The sequence below is a fragment of the Wyeomyia smithii genome, chromosome 3 (genome assembly GCF_029784165.1).
Source record: "Wyeomyia smithii strain HCP4-BCI-WySm-NY-G18 chromosome 3, ASM2978416v1, whole genome shotgun sequence".
NCBI lineage: Eukaryota > Metazoa > Arthropoda > Insecta > Diptera > Culicidae > Wyeomyia > Wyeomyia smithii.
The window spans coordinates 107,811,670-107,832,461 of NC_073696.1; the positions used below are offsets into that span (position 1 = coordinate 107,811,670).

The following is a 20,792-nucleotide window of genomic DNA, read 5'->3' on the forward strand; positions in this document are numbered from 1 at the left end:
GGAATCCGCGCAAAAAACCGCGTAAATCCCGGTAAATTCTAGAATCCGCGTAAATTCTGGAATCCGCGTAAAAAAACCGCGTAAATTCCGGAATCCGCGTAAAAAACCCGTGTATAAAAAAATGCGTAACAAGCGACCTTAGTGAATCTCTATTATGTTAAATGTCTGTATAAAATCTGTAGGCTTATGCGTGTCTGTATCGCAACACAGAAAGTCTGTATAAAACAAAATTTACACCACCGGTGCAGCAATGAATTTGAATTTGTTCCAAAAAAATAGAACAAAACAACAATTTGGACCACCGCTGAAGATGCCCTAAGAATGTTCAAAAATCGCATTATCAGAGTGACTCTTAACTGGAGGTTTACGGTTTTTTTTATGGTTAACAAAATAATGATGGTAATGAGTAAACATGAACACAAAGTTTAACAACTTCGCGGCTTTTATGAAGCACTTTCCAAGGCTGTATTACAGTCTTTGACCAAGCGTCAAATATTCGTCACTTTTTGACAGATAAAAGTTGTCACATGTCACAAGCGTTTTTGACAGACAATCAGAGATGATTATTTGTCACTCTCCAATTTTTTAATGTGGCAAACACGGGCAAACAACAATCATGATGTCAAATAAATTTGACCATTATATCAAAAGGTCAAATATGAGATCGTTATTTACTCTCCAGGACGACCTGAGTGACCTGACGAAAAGGAAAACGAACAGTAGAAGAATTATTCTGGTCCGCCATTCCAATCCCAAGAGATACTCTTTTTACGGACACCAAATGATTTTATTTATTAGAAAGAAAATTTATAGCGTGTTATTGACCCTGGATGCATTACTGCAGATTCCTGGTGCGATTCAAGGTTATGAAAAGCATGCGAGCAGCATATGGAAGCATTAGAATCGTGAATTATTAATTTACCTTTGCGCAACTAATATCATGGTCCGACATTGTGATACGTTCTGCATATAGCAGAACAAGCACAAGATGCGCATCGTTACTGGTTTAGAAACACATATCATGTATCATACACAAATGTTTACTACAGGCTAACAAAAAAATTATTTATTTACACTGACCCTGTTATTTCTCTAGCAACTTTTCAAAATTGCATTCTCCTAATTGTTTGTTATTTCGATAGCTATAGACTTACCGCTATATTTTGCTTGCAGAATTCCTTTAACCAGAATCAGGTTCAGCAAGATTCCTCCGCCAACGACAAATCCGATATAAACGTACAGCGCCAGTCCCTCGGGCCAACGTTCCAGCAGCGGATCGTTCCGACGAAATTCTTCGCCCACACGGTCTACCGCATTGCTGAGCAGCTCGTACATATCGAACAATTCGCCATTCCCAGGATCGCGTTCTTCCGCGGTGGTGGCGGTAACGGTGGCCGTCGCGATGCTGTAATCCTCTCCAGCCATAACTGGATGAAGTGATACTTTTGCCATCGCCAACGGCGAGCCGTGCTTACAAATACGAGTTCTCCTCGTAACTCCCACGTGAAAAGTACGTATACTATGTGAATATTTTGCCGAAAAATTCAAATTTTGCGCTTACAAAAGGTGTGAGACGCCTCTCACACTACTGGAAGCTTTTTGCTTGGCGCACGCTCGAAAAACAGCCAAAACTGCACCCAGCCGAACCATTAAACCAAACCAAACAAAACAAAGCGCATATATTTTTTATACCAGTGGTGGACCACTTCTCACACTTCACTTTACTGCCTACTTTACTAATTGATGGTGGAGTAACGCTGGTTTGGTACTCAAACCAAAAACTCACTTCAGACTCTTTTTTCCATAACCGGATCGCTACTACTGGAAACCTAATGTACAGCTCAAAGTCTACTAAACGACTAGACGGAGTGACGGAGTGCCGGCAGCAGTAAATTTACTGCTTTGTACACCGCTTCCAGCGTTGCTGCAAGAGCCGTACACCGAGGATGCATGGAAGGAGCGTCGCGATGCCACCCATTTCAGCCGTCGTCGACTTCTGCTGTCTGTCCGCACGACCGCTGATGATGGATATGGCACAGATGCACCGTGGACTAAACCTAAACAATAACAACAGCCCGCACTTCGAGATAACGAAAATAAAACAACTCGCGGTGAGTCAAAGGAAACGGCCGGTAAATGTCGGTGGTACGCTCACGGAATGTGCGGTAGAAAGACGAACAGCGAGCGCATCCGACCACATCTCGACTAGGACTGATTCCAGGTTCATGGCGGCCGGCAGATTTTACCGGCTCTGTCGGCATGAATGGATAGCAAAACACGGTGTACGCAGGCTGTCCCGAGTTCAGCAGGGTATGAAAATGTTTGCTAAACTCAAATTAAATTTGCAGTTGAGATTTTTTTTTTTAGCTCGAAAATGATAATTTCAATGACTTGATAATTTACGTTCATTAAACCAAATTAACCAAAGCGGGCACACTTGAAGAAAAAAGTTTTTCTAACAAAAACTTTATCAAAAGGCTTCAGTTTTTATTTCACCACTTTTATTTGTTTAGAAACGTTTTAGGCAGCAAAATTCTCTATCTAAAAATGTTATTTTGAAACAAACTAGAGATGATCGATATTTTTCATACCATTTTTTTTTTTAAATAAAAACGTTCAGTGTAAGATCTCTGAATATATTTTTAAATGTTTTTAAATGAAAATTTGGACAGTTTCCTAAAAACCATCTCTTGACAATTTTTCTCTAACTCTTGTCATTACCATACTTCCAGGAGAATACAAAAAGTTTTTGTTAGAAACACTTTTTTTTTTTTAAGTGCCTACTTTGATTTGTTGAGAAGAATTTTAGGCAACTAAATTTCATATCCTAAAACTTATTTTGAAAAAAAAAAATCTGAGATGATCGATTTATTTTTAAATCACATTTTGTTTAGAAATATTTTTTTGAGATCTCGAATTCAACCCCTTTTCTAAAAATCATCTCATCTCATTCAGACATGTTGATATTTAAAAAAAACTTCAAACTTTTTTCAAATTCAAACTTTTTTCAAATAATATATATAAATATATATATATATTAGGGTGAAAGCTAAAAGAGTCATGTCAAATTTTAAAAACTGACCATGCACATTTTGTTTATTGGCCCAAAAAGGACCTGGGCATAATTTCAGTTTAATGATTTAGGGGTGCCTCAGAGATGTGATTTTTTGACCCTCGAAAATCTACCAACGCACACTGGGAAAAAATGTACCCAAATTCCCAAAACTAGAAGCCGCTGGACAGGCAACCTTTAGTATTTCTTATGTAAAATTGGTCAATAAAACGATTGGTGATGGTTTCAATCTGTGCAGGGCAAGGGAAAAGGTTTATATTTCCAAAATACGCAAAAATAATAAAAAATAAAAAATCGAAAAAAAAAATTGCCCGAAAATCAACCTTCTAGGCCAGCGGTTCTCAACCTGGGGTACGCGTACCCCTGGGGGTACTAGAAGGCCTTCAGGGGGTACGCGATCGAGAAATCAGTAATGGCGGACAAAGCAATTTTTCTCTATAATACTTCATTTGTTGGCCAATCTAGCCCTTAAAACATGACTGTAGCAATCAAACAAGCTACAGTTTAATTTGGAACCTTAACTAGACTACCACAACATGATTTACCATTACTCTCTCCCACTCTGCAAGAATATTCCAAGCCAGGGGCTTCAATCGTTATGAAAAATATCGACAAGGGGTACGCGGACAAAAAAAGGTTGAGAACCGCTGTTCTAGGCAACCGAGGGCTTAATATGGAATATTTAGAATTGGTTTCTAAACTAACTCAGATCTCACTTCAAACAACATGAAAACTATTTTAATGTTTATTAGGTATCATAAGCTTGATATTTCATTAGGGTGGTACATTTATTGTTTAATAGGGTGGTTCCAGAAACAATTCAAATGAACTTTATAATGGTTTAGTAAGTAAAATGCTCATTTTTATTAGCCTATTTGACATTTTATATTTGGTGTACCATAAAGATGGACCAATTAGTTAGGGTGGTGGGCGATAACTAGAAACTTCATGATATTTACAAAAGAACGAAAATAATTAAATCATGAATGATCTCATATTTACTGCTATTAGAAGGGAATGCTTTGTTAGGGATGTTTTTTTTTGCGTATAAAACGTGATATTCTAATATATTATTTTCCGGTAAAGTGATAACGAAAGAAATAATCAGATATATAATTAAAAAACAAACAAGCGAAGTTGGAATTCCTCATTCATTTCCTGCTACTTGTTTCCAGATCTCGAAGTTTTAGGCATTTTTAAAGCATTTGGTATCGACATTTTTTTCGATTTTCTCAAATTTCATGGTAGGTTTTCGAGGGTCAAAAAATTACAACTTTGAGGCACCCTTAAACCACGGTTGTTTAAGCTAAAATTTTGCACAGATCAGTTTTTTTGGGCCAATAAATGAAATGTACATGTTAGGTTATTGTCACCCTATCATATATGCTTAGAGTAGTAAAGCCTACACACTCACAAAGTTTCATTGAATTCTGAGAGAATGCTTGCTGGAAATTTGTCGAGTTCGGGTGAGGATGCTGAGAAGAAATCTGGTCGAGTTCGTGTAAAATCTTTCTATTGTGAAAAAACTATTTCAATACAAAAAAATTAAAATGTTGTACACACCCAATTAATAAAAACCGAAAAAAAAATTAGAACAAAATCCAGCTTCTAACAACTTGAAGTTTTGTTGGGTTCGATAAACTGACAGTTGACATAATCCAGAACTTTGTTATCTTGTTGCTTTCAGAATCGAGTACTAGTCTACGACACGAAGAAGCGTCAGAAGTGCGTCCCAATCATCGTAGGAGTATCGCCAGCTTCCATCCGGGCCCAGTGTTGTGAAATTTCATGTATGACGGAGTGTTGAAGCTGAAGTTTCCTGTAGGAGTTGTGATCTTTGCTTTGCTGACTACATAACGCTAGAGGTCTACGCTGAGGTCTACGCTGAGGTCTACGCTGAGGTCTACGCTGAGGTCTACGCTAAGGTCTACGCTGAGGTCAGGTTGGTGGCCGCGCACTGCATCTTGAACCCCTTGTGGGTTATGGTTAACGACAAGCTTACATTTAAGAGCCATTTCAACTATGTCTGTAAGACGGCCTCAACGGCTTAGTACTTAATTCCATCCTTTTTTACCGCTAGTGTGTATGCAATTCTTGATTTATCTTACGATTCCGACCTCCCGGAAAACTGCGGTTTTCAGTAAAGTTGCTCGAAAGATCAAAAGCTCTTGGATGGCGGACAGTTTAGTACAGAGTTCCACCGTTATATGGCGCTAATGTGCACGCAATTCTTCGTATTTTACCCTGATTTTTCTCCCGATTTCAACCTCCTAGAAAACTGCAGTATTCAGTAAAGTTTTTCAGTAGATGAAATGCTTCTGAGTGATGGACACTTTAGTACAGTAAGTTTTGCCGCAACTTGCGCTATGAACGCAATGAACGCAATTCTACGTCTTTGACCATAACTTATTTTTCGGTTTCCGCATGTCGTAGAGATCCTCACAGGGCTCAACACGCTTCTCACATCTTCCATGTGAGTTCCAATATGCATAGCCTAGCTGTAAGAAATCGGACGGGTCGCAGGTTATGGACAGCGAAACGGCCTCTAGATATGGAGGTTAGGTGCGAATATAATTAATAAGTACCCCCGAATAAGCAGCAAGAGTTAGGTAGGGCTGGGAGATGCGTAGTGGGCTCTACATAATCACCCCTAACGACTCTAAGAGGCGAGTCGACGCTGCCATAAGTGTCTTAGTCCAAAAACCCGGTACGCCTGTTCTCCTGGAGGAGCGGTCCAAACAGCGTCTGCACTTCAGAGGAGCGGCTGAAGTAAGAAATGCGGTGTTCCGTCAGCTATAACCTCAACAAGGTAAACGGCGGTAAACCTCAACACCATTTACTTTTCCAAACTATAACTAGACTTTACTTCTTAAACCTTCAACAGTTTATTTATTTGTATCTTCTAACCACTTATCTCACTGAATTTTTCGTCTCTTCAGGGCAATCTCTTAATACGTTCTCTTTTGCGAAGTTCAAAACTTTCTCTTTTTATAACTGTAAAAACAGGATACGTCTGTTGTTCTGTGCGTTGCGGCAATACCTCATCGCTGCGTTGAAAATCTTTGCGGTTGCGTCGTTGCATTAGCAGCGCTGCGTTATTATCTTGCGTTCGCATCATAGCAAACGGGGGTTGTTAACAAGAAAAAAAAATTTCGGGCTGACAGCACGAACACGTAATAAAAAACTCTTTACTGCGAATATTCAAGAAAAAGAAACGAATCGGAACAATCGGCAACGACTGAGGCGACGAATAAAGGACACCGATTGGAAGCTCGGAACATGGAACTGTAGATCACTAAACTGCCGGTACCCCCATAACTGTCCCATACTGATTTTGGTCACTTTTGAGCTATCATCGGGTATCGACTTAATTGTTATCATATTTTCTGAAAAAAAATTAAACTTGATACTCTTGTATGGAGAAACATGGAAAAAATACCAAGTTGTTTTTGTCCCATATTGAAAGTACCCGCATTACAGTCCCACTGCATAGTGGTACAAACTGCAAACACATAATTATGCTCCAGATTATGGTATATCGGATTATTTTAGGCATATGGAAGTATGTCATTTAATCAACTAGACTAATGTTGTTTTTCTGTAGTACAATCTACGTTGCCAATGATACTGCCGGTTGCTGGTTGAATTTATATGTGATGTGACAAAATACGCGAGTACTTTTGAAATGTACTTTTGAATGATGCGAAACAGTTTAAGATCATCAGCATGATTTAGTTTACAGCCCAGTGGAATGACGTAACAAACATCGTTGAAAAAAAGATTGAAAAGCAATGGTCCAAGGTTGCTTCCTTGAGGGACACCAGACAGGTTAACGAAGCTATCTGACTTGGTGTTGCCTAATTTAATGTACAGTGTGCGGTCTACGAGGTACGATTCTAATCACTTAGTAAAATGGTGTGATGCACCAAGGCGTTCAATTTTAGCCAACAGAATATTGTGATCAACACGGTCAAACGATGCTTTCAGGTCTGTATAGATGGTATTCACTTGCATCCCGTTCTCTATGTTTTTGATACAGCGCGACGTAAATTCCAGTAAGTTAGTCGTGGTCGATCTACCTGGGTAAAAGCCATGTTGGACTGTAGAAATATATGGCTTGAATTCACGGGATAAAACGTTGCCGACTAAGATCTCAAATAATTTTGATCCAGCGGATAGAGACGTTATTCCCCTGTAGTTCACCACATTGTGTTTGTTGCCTTTTTTGTAAACTGGAAACATAGCCGATTTTATCCAGCAATCAGGAAATACCCCTTGTAATAACGATGTATTAAAAATCATTCTTAGTGGAACACTAAGCGCGATGACACATCTTTTCAAAACAATGGCTGGAATACCGTCAGGCCCAGCTGAAGAAGAAGGTTTCAGTTTTTCTGTGGCTTTGAGAACATCTTCGTTAGTAAAACTTAAATTACTCAGATTTACTACGTTACGAGGAACGTTGCAAAGGGCGCTCTGTATTTGAGATGTATTTGCTCAAGTCGAACTAAATACGCTCGAGAAATGTTTCTTGAATCAAGAGCCAATACCGTCAAGTGATTCCGCACTGTCATTTCCAAGAAACATGCTATTGGGAAGCCCACTATCTTTCCGCTTACTGTTAACGAATGACCAAAATCGTTTTGGATTTTTTTTGAATTGTGATTGGGTGCGTAGCACGTGTTGCGAGTAAAGAAAACGGTTGTAAGTTTTATACTGTTTGCTAGCAGTAGTGAAGGATAGCTTAGTCATAGCGTTTCGTCGCCTAACGTAGTTGCGAAGTGCAGCTGCTCTTTGTCGTTTTAACTCTCGAAGTCGTCGATTGGACCATACAGGTATCGGCCGTGTGCGAAACAACGGAACAAAGTTGCTAAATTGCTATTTCAGTGTGTGTGAGAATATTCCTACTACACTATCAATATCAGTTCCACGGCTCAGCAAATTTTCCCAATTAACTGCGAGTAGAGCCCTCTGGAGACCTTCGAAATCGGTTTTACTGAAGTTAAGTTGCTCAGTTTCAGACAATTCTTTGAAACGAACTAGCTGAGGGCAAGTTTGCTTTTTAATATCGTCCTCGAAGGTGTTATACGAAGAGCGGGTATTGACACGAGGGGTATGATTTTCACGAAGCGGGTTCAGTTTAAAGGCTTCGCTGATGACTTCGACATCATAGCACGAAACTTTGCGACGGTGGAGGAAACCTACACCAGACAAAAAGTGGAAGCTAAGTGTATTGGACTGCTGATCAATGCGTCAAAAACAACGTTTATGAAGGGAAGAGGCTCCAAGGAGAATCAACAGTTCGTGTACTTAGGATCGCTAGTGACCGCTGACAACAACACTCGCAAGGAGATCCGGAGACACATTCAAGCGGGAAATTGTGCCTACTTTGCACTTCATGAGACGCTGAGATCCAATCGAGTGCACGCCGTCCGTACGAAGCTGAAGCTGTGCAAAACTCCAGTGGTCCCTTATGGGCTAGAGACGACAACACTGCTCTCAGAAACCTCATAGCACGATGTCATGATCAGATTTAAAGTGACCTACGAGGGATAAGACGCCTGGTAACATGACGCCATACGGCCCAGAACAGGAATGGAAACGACTTCTTGATACAGCACGAGCCACCCCGGCTGTAGCCTGCTTGGTAAGGTAGGGTTATCTTTCGGTTTTGACTTCTTACAAGGATGCGATCTTCAGCAAAGTTGTTCAGAAAGTTGGTTTGCACGCAATTCTTCGTATTTTGATCTTACCTCACGGCGTAATGGAATATGTCTTATTTAAATATATTTGAATGAAAGTAGATAATCGAGTATCTTTTTACAAGCTCCCTTTCATCTCTCCTATTGAAAGTTGTTACTTCAAGTTTCTTAGCAAAAAAAATTAAAGAAAAATTGAACAATTTTTTTAATTAAGTTTTAATACTGTTTACAAAATTTTCATTTTTTGCAGCGTATAGTTTTCACAAGGCAGCATTAATTCCCTGCAATTCATTCTAGTTTTTCTATACTATTGAACGCTTCATAGCTACAATGCTTTTCTCCGGTATGGAGCTCCTCATTGCGACCAGTATCGTTGATCTATTGTGAGATATGCCCGTGTGTCAGCTGCATCTCGCACTTTTATTTTTCGCAATACCGCTAGTGAGAACAGGCTTGCTTAATATTTATCTGTGCTTATGTGTAATATGATTTTACCCGTCCTTTCACACGTTTGCTGCTCTACTGTACCGGGTTTCGTTCCTCTTGCCAAATAACACCACTTGTAACTCCCTGGAGACGTTTAGTTTGGCGTCCTTCTGGTCGATTCAATTTGAGCGTGAAGGAAGGGTAAGTGGTTGGGAATCCTTAGAATAAACTCATGCTTAACCCTCTAGTGCCCAAGTTAATTTTTCGACGGACTTCGGTAAAATCACTATAAAGCTTAATAAACGTTTTCAAAGTATTTATTGAAGCTTTTTAGGAGTTTCACTGAAGCCCGTCCAAAGGCGGCACTAGGCACTAGAGGGATAAGTGCTTTTTGATATCGACGAAACGGGATCTGTAAAAAAATATCAATAATCAATAGCAAATTCGAGCTACTACCTCACTATTCGCCAGGCAAGGCCTTCGTTGAATTTGAAACTTTCAATTGCTACTATCTACCAAAACGCTAACTCACTTCTTCGATTGAAAACCGTCCCATAAATAGTACGCAGCACGATTTATAATAATTCAGGTCTCTCGACGCACAAGGCAGATAGATATTACCGGCGATTTTCGTCTTCTTTGGAAAGTGAACGTCCCCTTCAACCGAGTGTCGCTTTTTTTGCTCTCATTTAGTTTTAATTCCTTCCAATCTACACGGCTTGTGCAAAGAGATACTACATGTTGACACTCGTATCGCTGCTGGCCTGCTACGGAAGCATACGGAACGCGGTATGTGGACAAAGCCCCACACGCCAGCGACGATCACGAGTGCGAAGCGATCCAGCGGAATGCTGCGTGGAGTTTGAAAGATGCATTTTAATGTGCTTTGCTTCGGATGAACACACCAATGACGGCAGTAGATCGGTTGAATTCCATTGTGCTTATTTTTGGTGGATTTTTTTTTGAGACGTACAGCGATCATTAAATTTTATGAGACTAACGATAGAATGACAAGCACGAAGATCTCTGGTATGAAGAGGCGGTGTATATTGGCATGAAGAAATAAATTTTCGGAATTACAAAATATATGAAATTCTTTGTGTTGTATGCGAAAATCACCATTGAAGTACGCAAGTAAATCGACGAATTCGTTTGACAAAATAAACACCAATTATTTCAAAAACATGCATCTTCACTTCTCTACATAGTCTTTTTGAGTTTGCTAAAAAGGCGGCATTCTCAACCACTTTCATCATTTATAAATCAACTGCAGAGGACCACTAGCTGAATGAAATTACCCTACCTTGCCCTACTTTTCCAGCGATGTTCGGTGGCTTCGATACCATGTTTATATTGAGAAGCGTTGAGTTCTTCAATATACCCATCAACAGGGCCGGATTTACGATTGTGGGGGCCCGGGGCCCAGTTATAGTGGGGGCCCCAAAATTAAACAAAACTGTTTTTTATCGTACGAGTTAAAAGCATTTATTTGCTATTGAAAAATTACCAAAAATTTGTTAGAATTTTTTCTTAAGTCCTATTTAGAGTTTCAAGCGAAGTGAAAATCTCATACAAAATGATCATTTTTTTACGCTCGTGAAAAATGCAACCTGCAAAAATTTCACTTCGCTAGGAACTGTAGACAAATTCGATCAAGCGAAATCGTTGTGCGATCGCGAAAGGTTGTGGATCTCATCTTTTTCTTGTGTTCACTTTTTTCACGCATGCAAACGCTAGTAAAAAAAGCAGCAGCAAGCAAAAACTTGCGTGCGTTTATATTCTGTCAGTTGCAGCCAATTTTCACTTCGCTCGGAGTGTAAACTCGTGAATTTCGCTTCACTTAAACTGTAAATTGCAGACTGGTGAAATACCTGCGTGTTCCACAAACGGGTTTTCACGACAGATTTCGCAAGCGAAAATTTAAGCTTTTTACTTGTCAAATTTTTCACTTTGCTTGGAAACTATGCTTTACGAGTTTTTTTGCAGAAAACTTATTAATTAAATAATCAACATAACTTCTTCAGTATACTCGTACTCGAAACTTAATAATGCTAAGTTTGACTGCCTTTCATTCTTCACAGTCGCACGCAACCTATTTTTAATATGTTTCATCTTCAAACTTTTTTCTTGATACCTGAAAAAAAACTACCGCTATTTGAAAAAAATGCGATCCACAGGCAAAAATTTGCACACAATTTGAGAAAGACTGCACAAATATAAGACGACTCTGACAATAATGGAAACTAGGAAAAAACTACACATATCTGCAGGTCAATTAAATTTGCACACGAGCTCAGAAAATCTGCATTTTGCAAAGCACATCTGGTATCCCTGATTCGGACCAGTGAGCAAAAGCAATGCATTAAAAAACTTGTGGGTTATTTTCTTTATCTGCTTTACCACCCATGCGCGCTAAAGCCCTAGAGTTAAAGTTTGGCCGACTGTCATTGAAAAGTTCCAATCAAACAGTCAACAGTTTTTTCATCATAGTTTTAACATTGCTGATGTTCGATTGGAACGAGTTTTGACACTTCGATTGGCGCTTTTAATGACAGTCGGCCAAACTTTAACTCTAGGCGTTTAATGCGCGCTGGTTCGATTCAAATGGTGTGTTAATGTGTGTCATTCCAAGAGAATCCAAGGTGAACTCTTATGGATGTAGTTGCGATATTGGCGCTCGCGAAAAAATAACACTTAAGGAAAGTGTCAGATTGTAATGGTCTGTTCGAATTTTCTTACTGTAAATCGAACTTTTGATTAAATCTCTTTTTTAAAGAGAAAAAATCTTTTTGTCGATTTGTGGGGGCCCTAAAAATGGGGGGGCCCGGGGCCCGGGCCCCCTGGGCCCCCCCATAAATCCGGCTCTGCCCATCAACTACAAACTCATTGTCCTACTACCCAAACTTTTCAAGTTTGTAAACAGACGATAATCTGCGGGGGAAGCTAAGGAAGTAGTTCGAACTTTATTTCAATTATTTTGATCGATGCTATAACGAATGTTTCAAATGGCCTTTTGGTTTAAAGAAACAACTTTCTTGCTTTTTTTGCGAATTTTTATCTATACTTAATTATGCAAACGTTTCTTCCATGGTTATGAATGGATGCAAAAATTCAGCTCTCTTGCGAAACATCGCAAACACTTGCTGGAAACATCTTCACGAGGTTGGTTTTTGATCCAAAGCAAACAAAAGCAGTACCCAAGTAGCGCACAGTTTTCTCATGTTCAAATTTTGAGTTAAAATGCTATGCACAGCACTTGTCATAGTTACTTTGTATGCTAGCTCGCGTACTTTCATCCGACGGTCATTCAATTCCAGTTTGTGAATTTTCTTAACCATTTCTGGTCATCCTCTGCGGGGTTCATCTTGACAGCTCTTACGTTCGCAAAAAATTCTGCCATCTATTCGGTACGCAACTTGACGTGATGCCCATTTTGCAAGACAATTCTGACGGAATACGGCAATAATCTGGTTCAAATCTCTAGAACTTTTACTAACAAGAAGATGTGTTCCCAAAATCACAAAAGCAGAGAAACTTTGAAGCTGTTTTACCAATCCTGCACAACAAACAGACTCTGAGATTGGTAAAAATAAGTCATAGTTGAGACTGCTCAAAACTCTGTTAAAGCATACAAATTAGAATCCTGAGTAATTTGTATCCAAAGAAATCAGTACCTAAAACTGATGGCTAATAACTCTCCTTTTGGTTGGCTTTAAATAAACTGAACTTACTCGTGGGAGTTATTTATTGAGCTCGCCAAATAAGTGTTCTGTTGTGTGTCATAACATATTATGAAGTGTGAATAATAAAGTAGTATACCCATCAACGAATGATTTAATTGCCCTGTAATCCGAATGGACATGTCAAACATGTTTATATTCAAAAAATTTTGAACACACGTTGCATAAGGATCTAATTAACAAAATTCTGTAACAACTACTGCCAACATTATATATGAAAAGCAACAAGTGGATGTAAAAAAACGGTTCTTCCACACTGCGAGTCCAAATTAACAAGAGTTAAAAAGAGCGCTAAGATCGTCAGTTACGAGAATTTGATGTTAAGTGCATGATACTAGGGCGAGCGAGACGAGGAAGTATGTAAAACATAACTCATGTGTTGACGAAGACGCGAAAGGCTTAAAGAACGAAATTGGATATGTGTGGATAATAAGTCACTGGTTTCGCAAAGTCGTCTAATGAATTGCAGCACAACAACTCACTACAGAAAACGGAAATATGACTTCTGGAATAAAACTCGCCAATCTGGAAATGATATTTTTTCAACAAGAGGTCTTGTATCGAGCTAAAACGCGCAGAAGCGTGAGCTTCGTGTAGGCGACTATGGCTTAAGCCGACATTGTTTTATTATGCTAATTATAAAGCGTCGACTTTTTGCTCGTCGATTAGTTGTGCGTTATTCATCTTTAACTTCACCGCCGCACCGTTCGGAGTGTTCTTAAGCACAAAGAACTTAGTCTGTACATGGTGTAAATGCAACAGAAAATAGAAAAAAACAAGATCTGCAGAGCGCCATCAGGATGTGTGTACAGATCAGTCACGTACGTATAATGCAGGACGTTGACTCACTGTCGGTAGTGAAATGTGATGTGTGTGGCTATCACTTGCGCGGATCAGTACATATGAATTTTGTGTGAATAAACTGATCCGGTTGCGATTGTTTTGCGGGCGGACCATATAAAAACACTGGCATAACATAACAGAGATATCGGATAGTTATTATTATAGCCAATAGAAGAAAGTCAGAAAAATTTGCTCCGAGTAGAATTCACTGTTTTTTTTTTGCATTGGTATACGGGCATTCGGTTTATTTGCGTTAAAAGAGATTTCGAAGGCTGTTCGCACCTACGTGAACTCTCGTATGTAATTGTCAAAATGTGCGTGATGACAAAAGCAAAAATATTTCCTTCTTTTTTTTTCGCACGCAGAAACCAAACAAATATCAGCAACACCGTCAACGCCAATAAGAAAAGCCTTCTCATCAGTGAGGGGTGTGAAATGAAAATCTAAAACCAGAAAATTGAAAAATACGTCCAATTTTAAATGCTAATAAATCGGTTAGCTTCCGATGGATTTCCTTCGTTCTTGAAAGCAATAGATTGGAAAATCTTCTAAGATTCCTCCCAAATGCAGAAAATCGTAATTTTATTATTCGAACTATTGCACTACTGAAAATTGCCAACCACTATTCAAAAACGCAAAATTTGACCTCCGATTGGTCGTTATATGATTATAGACCTAGTAATTTAAAATATGCTATTTGGCCTATATAAAAGCCTGTTTCAGCCGAAACTACTCATATTTTTTCTAAAAAGCGTTGACAGCAGTTCTCCCTTAGCAGTAGCAGTGCAGCGGATACCAATTGCAGCGGATAGCGGCCGCAGCTTTGGCATGGTAATGGATAGCGCAGCAGTTGCAGCGGGTCTCAGCATTGAGCAGGACCAACTGATGCAGTGGGCACTTCCTCCAGTGAAATGCTGAATCTGTGTGATAGCGGGCAGTAGTGAATGCATCCAATAAAAAGTTGCCTCATTTTGACAACATACTAACGTTCTGAGAAGCTGGCGTTCAAAATACATGAGTTGTCTAGTTTTGGGTGTAACAGTTTTTCACTGTGTTATCTATTACAAGGAATACCTTACTCGCACTGTCAGTGATAACGCAAGGATGTGATCAGCATCTTGTCCAATATCAAATTAAACAGCAAACTGTCCTTTTCAGGATGAAATAAATACCTAACTAAAGAGTTAATATTTTCCCTTAAAAGAAGTTACACTTTCAAATGTTGGAACAGTTATAAATTTGACTTCATACCCATGTCTCAGGACGTACTGAACTACCTTTTCCTGCAGTAATAAGCACAACACCCGAACAGTTTTTTTATCTACATAAAAATTAGGTTATCACATAATCAAACCTTAAAAATTTTCAAGCCTAACATGACAAGCAACTATATTATTGAAAAAGGGCAATCCTTGTTGAAACGCAAATTTCGGTTGATCTGATTGGCCGTTAAATGATTGCTTTCCTGAGCACAGAATTATGGAAGCGAAATCAAATGAAAGTATTGATCGTTTACATGCCTGATGTTACGTATTATAAGACCAACTAGTATCTAGTTAGTCATTTAATCATGTTATATATATATATATTACCACATGGCTTCAAGACATATATATTAACACATGGCTCGAAGACGGTCATCTGTGGATTCAACACCCTTAGCGTCTTAGCCTAACCCACAAAGGTCTGGTGATGTTTCGGCCAGGCTTGGCAAGTTGCGAGTCGGGATGTGGTCCAATGGTACCGCGAAAATAGGGTCGATTCTCATTTAAAACTAGCATATTTTTTATGCAGTGGTTTGTCGTTGGATGAGCACGGATGGGGGAATGTCTTTTTCAGATCAAGAATTTTACCAACTAATGATTTTATTCTGACGTACAAGTGCGAAAAATTCATTAAAGGCAATTGTCCTTTCATAAATTCGCCGTTTGTTGCGCCCATCTTAGCTAAAGAGTCTGCTTTCTTATTGTTTCGAGCAGGGAGAAGGGACCCACGCTAAGATAAATTTGAACCCATTTCTCGGATAAAACACTTAGATTTTCCCGTCTTTTTCCCTACATATACAAAGAGTGGTTCATCGATTGGAGAACCTCAATAGAGCAGAGACTGTTCGTAGAGATGAAATAACGATCCGTGGACATTTTTCCGATAATCCCTAGGATATACTGAATTGCAGCCAATTTTACGACGTAAACAGAAGCAGATTGAATTGAACAAACAATTTCTACTAGCACAGTGTAACTTTGCATAATGTTTCACTGAATTGCATCATCAGCTTTTAAAGAAAACTACACATCGTTGGGCAATAGCACAATTGATCGTGATTTCTGTTCACAGTGTGTAGTTCATATAGGTAAATTGGCTGTTAAAAACCTAATTTAATCCACCTAGCGGTCAGACCCAGCCTTTCTCATTCAAACTTTTATTTGTAAAAATAGATTTACATGAACGCTTCAATCCAATAAATGTATATTCACTCTTTAGGTTCTAAAATATTGATGTTGTAATCTATACATATAAAAATGTAGTACGGTCTGTCAGTCTGTTTGATCCATATAGGCTCGAAAACAACCGAACCGATCGACGTGAAAATTTGTATGTAGGGGTTTTTGGTCCCGATAAAGGTTCCTATGATAGTTTGAGACCCCTCCATCTTCTGGAAGGGAGGGGTCCAATACAAATGAAACATACATTTCTGCACAACTCAAGAACAAACCAAGCAAATGAAACCGAATTTGGCATGTGGATGTTTTAAAGGGTAATAAATATGTCCATAATGGTTCGACGCCCCTCCCTCTTATGGAACCACATGTGTCTGCACAAATTTCTGCACATCTCGCGAACTAATCAACTAAATGGAATCATATTTGGCAGGTGAATGTTTTTAGTGGTAACAAATGATACACAGCTGCTAAAATCGACCACAGACCCCATTTTGGATTCTAGGTTGGCGACTTCCGGTTCCTGGGAAGCAGCGGAAAATGATCGAATTACACACAATATGGGTGTTTCTTCAACCAGAATGACGCTCAGAGGCCAGAAATTATTTTAAATGCCATTTTGAAATTCAAGATAACGACTTCCGGTTCGTGAAAAACAGCCTAAAATAACCAAATACCATCCAATATGAGTATCTCTGGAACCAGAATGATGCAATGAGTTAACAATTGACCTCAGGCACCATTTTGAATCGCTAAATGGCAACTTATAGGAAACAGTCGAAAATTACCAAATAATACTCAACATGGATATTTCCGTAATCGAGATGATGCATAGAAACCAAACATTGACCCTGGAAACCATTTTGAATTTAAAGACGACCACTTTTAGTTTCTGGAAAACAACCAAAATAACTAAATACCTCCCAATATGGGTATTTCCAGTGTCATATTGATGCCAGAAAATCTGCTGAAAATGACCGAATACCACCCAATATGAATATATTCAGAATTAGGGCGCCAAAAGCCAAAAGTCGAAGATATTGTCATTTCGATAAAACCATTCATTGCAAACGATTTGTCTTTTGACTTTTATCATATCCTATGGCCGATTCGTCGTGCATTTGCAGACTTCAAACACATCGCAAGGAATCAATGAATTTGGAACGTTCAAATAGTACAAAACCACATTAAAATTATGTTGAGACCACATATATCAATCAAAGCAGGTACAGTTTTAAATAGCCTTTGAATTTCTTTTCTTTACATAACTTTTGAGCCACATATCAAATTGTTATGAAGTGTGTTATTTGTGAGTTTGAGAGATGACTTGTTCGTATGACACTAGTTATGTTCTAATTAGTCATGTACTCTTTGAAATAATAGACTTTCGTTGTTTTATTAACAATTTAATACATAACGATGGCTTAAGTTCAATTATAATCAAATGAAATGGGAACGTATAGGGCAGCCAAACTTCACGTGTTCAATCATAATTCATTAGTTAACCCTTAACTAGCCCGCTCATCTGATATTAATATTGATCAAATCGGTTGTGTAGTTTCTGAGATAATGAAGTTTCTTGATTTTCACATTTCGGTACTTTACAGACGAAGTTACAGTCCGATTACAGTAAAATTCAATAGGGTGTTACGAGGCAGCTATACTTATTAGTTGACACTAATTTTGTAGAAATCGGGTCAGCCATCACTGAGAAAAGTGAGTGAGTTCAAGTAGTCTTCAGAATATGTTCCTATTCATAGCTGGATTTCACATTTTTAAACATAACAGGAAAAGTAATATATTGATTGCAAAACAAATCAATAGGGTCTTATGGGGCAACTAGACCTTCCATTTGACACTGATTTTATGAAAATCGGTTCAGCCATCTCTGAGAAACATGAGTGAGATTAAGTAGTCTTCAAAACACCTTTCTTTTTATAACTTTTGAACCACAAGTTCAATTATTATGAAATTCAAAAGTTAAGGGTATTTCAGGTAGCCCGTTCATTTGAAATCAATTTTGTTCAAATCGGTTGTGTAGTTTTTGAGATAATGATGTTTCATGATTTTTGAACCATAACCTCTAAACTAAAAATCCGATTACAATGAAATTCAATAGGGTCTTATGGGACAACGAGACCTTTCATTTGCAATTAATTTCATGAAAATCGGTCCAGCCATCTCTGAGAAAAGTGAGTGAGAATAAAAATCTGCACATACACACACACACACACACACACACATACATACAGAAAATGCTCAGCTCGTCGAGCTGAGTCGAGTGTATATGCCATTCGGCCCGTTGGAGCACTTTTATTCTTTCGGTTTTGCAAGTGATTGCTATACCTTTCTAGGAGAAAGGCAAAAAAGGAAATTGGGATGCATTGGGACATTTCGTCAGGCATCTTCCCTAGCACAACCCTGCGAACCTACCTCTCTATGAGTACGCTGCATGCAATTGGGGATTGAGACGGTGGAAAACAGGAGATTTAACGCACAAGTCATCTGTGATGTTATTACCGCGGAATTGAGCGTGAATGTCCGGAAAGGAATCTGCGAAGAGGTTAGCTTCTGAATATAGAGACAAGGTACGGCCAGTGTGATGCGATCAGGTTCATGTCAATGAGGTTCAACGAGACTGTAGATTTGTTTGACTTCAACGAATTCATCAACACGTTTTTGCGTCGCCTAGATAACAAGTAACGTAAGCCGAGATAACGCAGTGCCACAAAAATTTACTTTTCCTGCCTTCTCGGCTTTTATGTATGATTTTTTAATGTATTTAGATACAAAAACAGATTTCCATGAGATTGGACATATTTCACCTTAAGGAGCAACAATGACGCCATTTTGAATTTCGAAAAATCAGAAATTCTCGATATTTTTTCGGCATTTTTGTGTTAGGGATAAATATCCAAATTCTATCTTAAAAAAAAAACAGATCTTAAATCTAGTCTAGTCTAGTCTAGTCTACACTAACACAGCCAGTACTTGAAAGGATCCTGGAAAATGATATCCACTATTTAAAAAAATGATTTCAATACATTTTTCTTGTCAACGGCCAGGCCTACTGTGTAGCGCAATAAAATACAATATTATCTAAGATCGGGGACAATCCGTACCAACCGATCCGTGTGTAAGAAATAATATACCTAATTCGTTGGGAGTGATAAAGCTAAGAAAGTACACTCCTTTGTTGACCGATCTCCTGGGATGGAACATAGGTATTTCGTCCTTATGTTCGGGTTTCAAAACCAAGGATATAGCGCCTTTACTCGCTTCCACTGTTACGGTTGGAGCTTGAGTATTAACTCTAGTCCTAGCATTTCTAGCTTATCGTTATAGCGCCATTACTCGCTCTCTGAAAGGAATATGGTATTGTTTTTTGTTATTGGAAAAGGAAAACTAAGCTCGGATTTTTGAAAGGATACTGTTTTACAAAACAACGCTTACCAAATCTCTCGATAAACCAAAACCTATTTTGTAATAGGTATTTCTAGTTCCCAGTTAATTATACACTACATTACGAGCGATGTAGATATTGGAAACTAACAAGAATTCATAGCATTGTCTCGTTAATATTACGCGCGCCGTTCACACGATTAACGATAAAACAATTTCCGTAAAACTTCTGAAACGTTACATCTTTTTCACGTAGGTTGTTAGATTTTATATCCATATTTTTTTGTGTAAATTGTTTACATGCTAGCTTCTCGGGTTACTCTCACCAATCAGTCGTTTTCGTTGACACAAGAGGTTATATTCATATTAAATTTAAAATCTGCATTTTGCATTCATGCATCCAAAGCCCGAAAATTCGATAAAAACCTTATAAGTATAAGTAACAATACAACATTTTTAGTCTATTTAAAAAATGCCGAAATAAACATTATTGTTTCATCAGGGTAACTCCTGTACCGAAGGAAAAAGCTCAATCACTTTCAGCAAACACCAGGTTCTTAAGCAGGTATTAGACGAAGCAAACATTTGCCATTTTTCAAAACAGATTTTATTTTGTGCAAATAAAAATCGTACCAAAAACAGCAAACACCTGCGTCGTCTAATACCTGCTTTACTCTTAATTCATACATTCATACATACTGGCAACTCAGTTCTTTGATTGTTTTATTCTAACCTCTCCGTTACCGTTACCTAACAACCATTTGTTGTCTCGTCATTCTGCTACTCTCCGTTGAACACTTTTCGCACATAGTTCTCACCACCGCAACAAGCATACATCGCTACTTAGCAACCCACCCAGCTATGGCATGAATGTATTGTCGTTATATTAAAACGTGTTGACCACCACCTCGCTCACTCTACCATGCCTGCCTGTCTTTCGCTCCTTTCGAAAGCTTCAAAATTGGTTTGTTACTCACTATCATTCATTTAATTAACACAAACACCACGATTGAATCATATACCATTGACAGTACTAGTTCAAGTTTCCATCAGCAAAACTTTTACACAGGCCAGAAAGTTTTCTATTTGAATGCCACCTTCAAACGCTCAATAATTGCCACTCGACCAGTAACATTCCAGGTATCTCGTATTTTCACTCATACAT

General features: G+C 38.6%; 1 protein-coding gene across 2 annotated transcripts in view; it reads right to left on the minus strand.

Moving 5' to 3' along the window:
- LOC129733293 (uncharacterized) overlaps window positions 1-20,167 on the minus strand; it is a 31,909-nt gene extending 11,742 nt beyond the window's left edge. Inside the window, exon 1 of one of the 2 annotated variants that reach the window (XM_055695063.1) lies at window positions 19,378-20,167. In XM_055695063.1, coding sequence (XP_055551038.1) covers window positions 19,378-19,447 — 70 coding nt within the window. In that variant the 5' untranslated portion in view covers window positions 19,448-20,167. Of the gene's footprint in view, window positions 1-1,154; window positions 2,576-19,377 lie in introns of those variants that run through there. The other variant, XM_055695062.1, reaches the window with a different exon arrangement.
- Window positions 20,168-20,792: the final 625 nt, after the last annotated feature.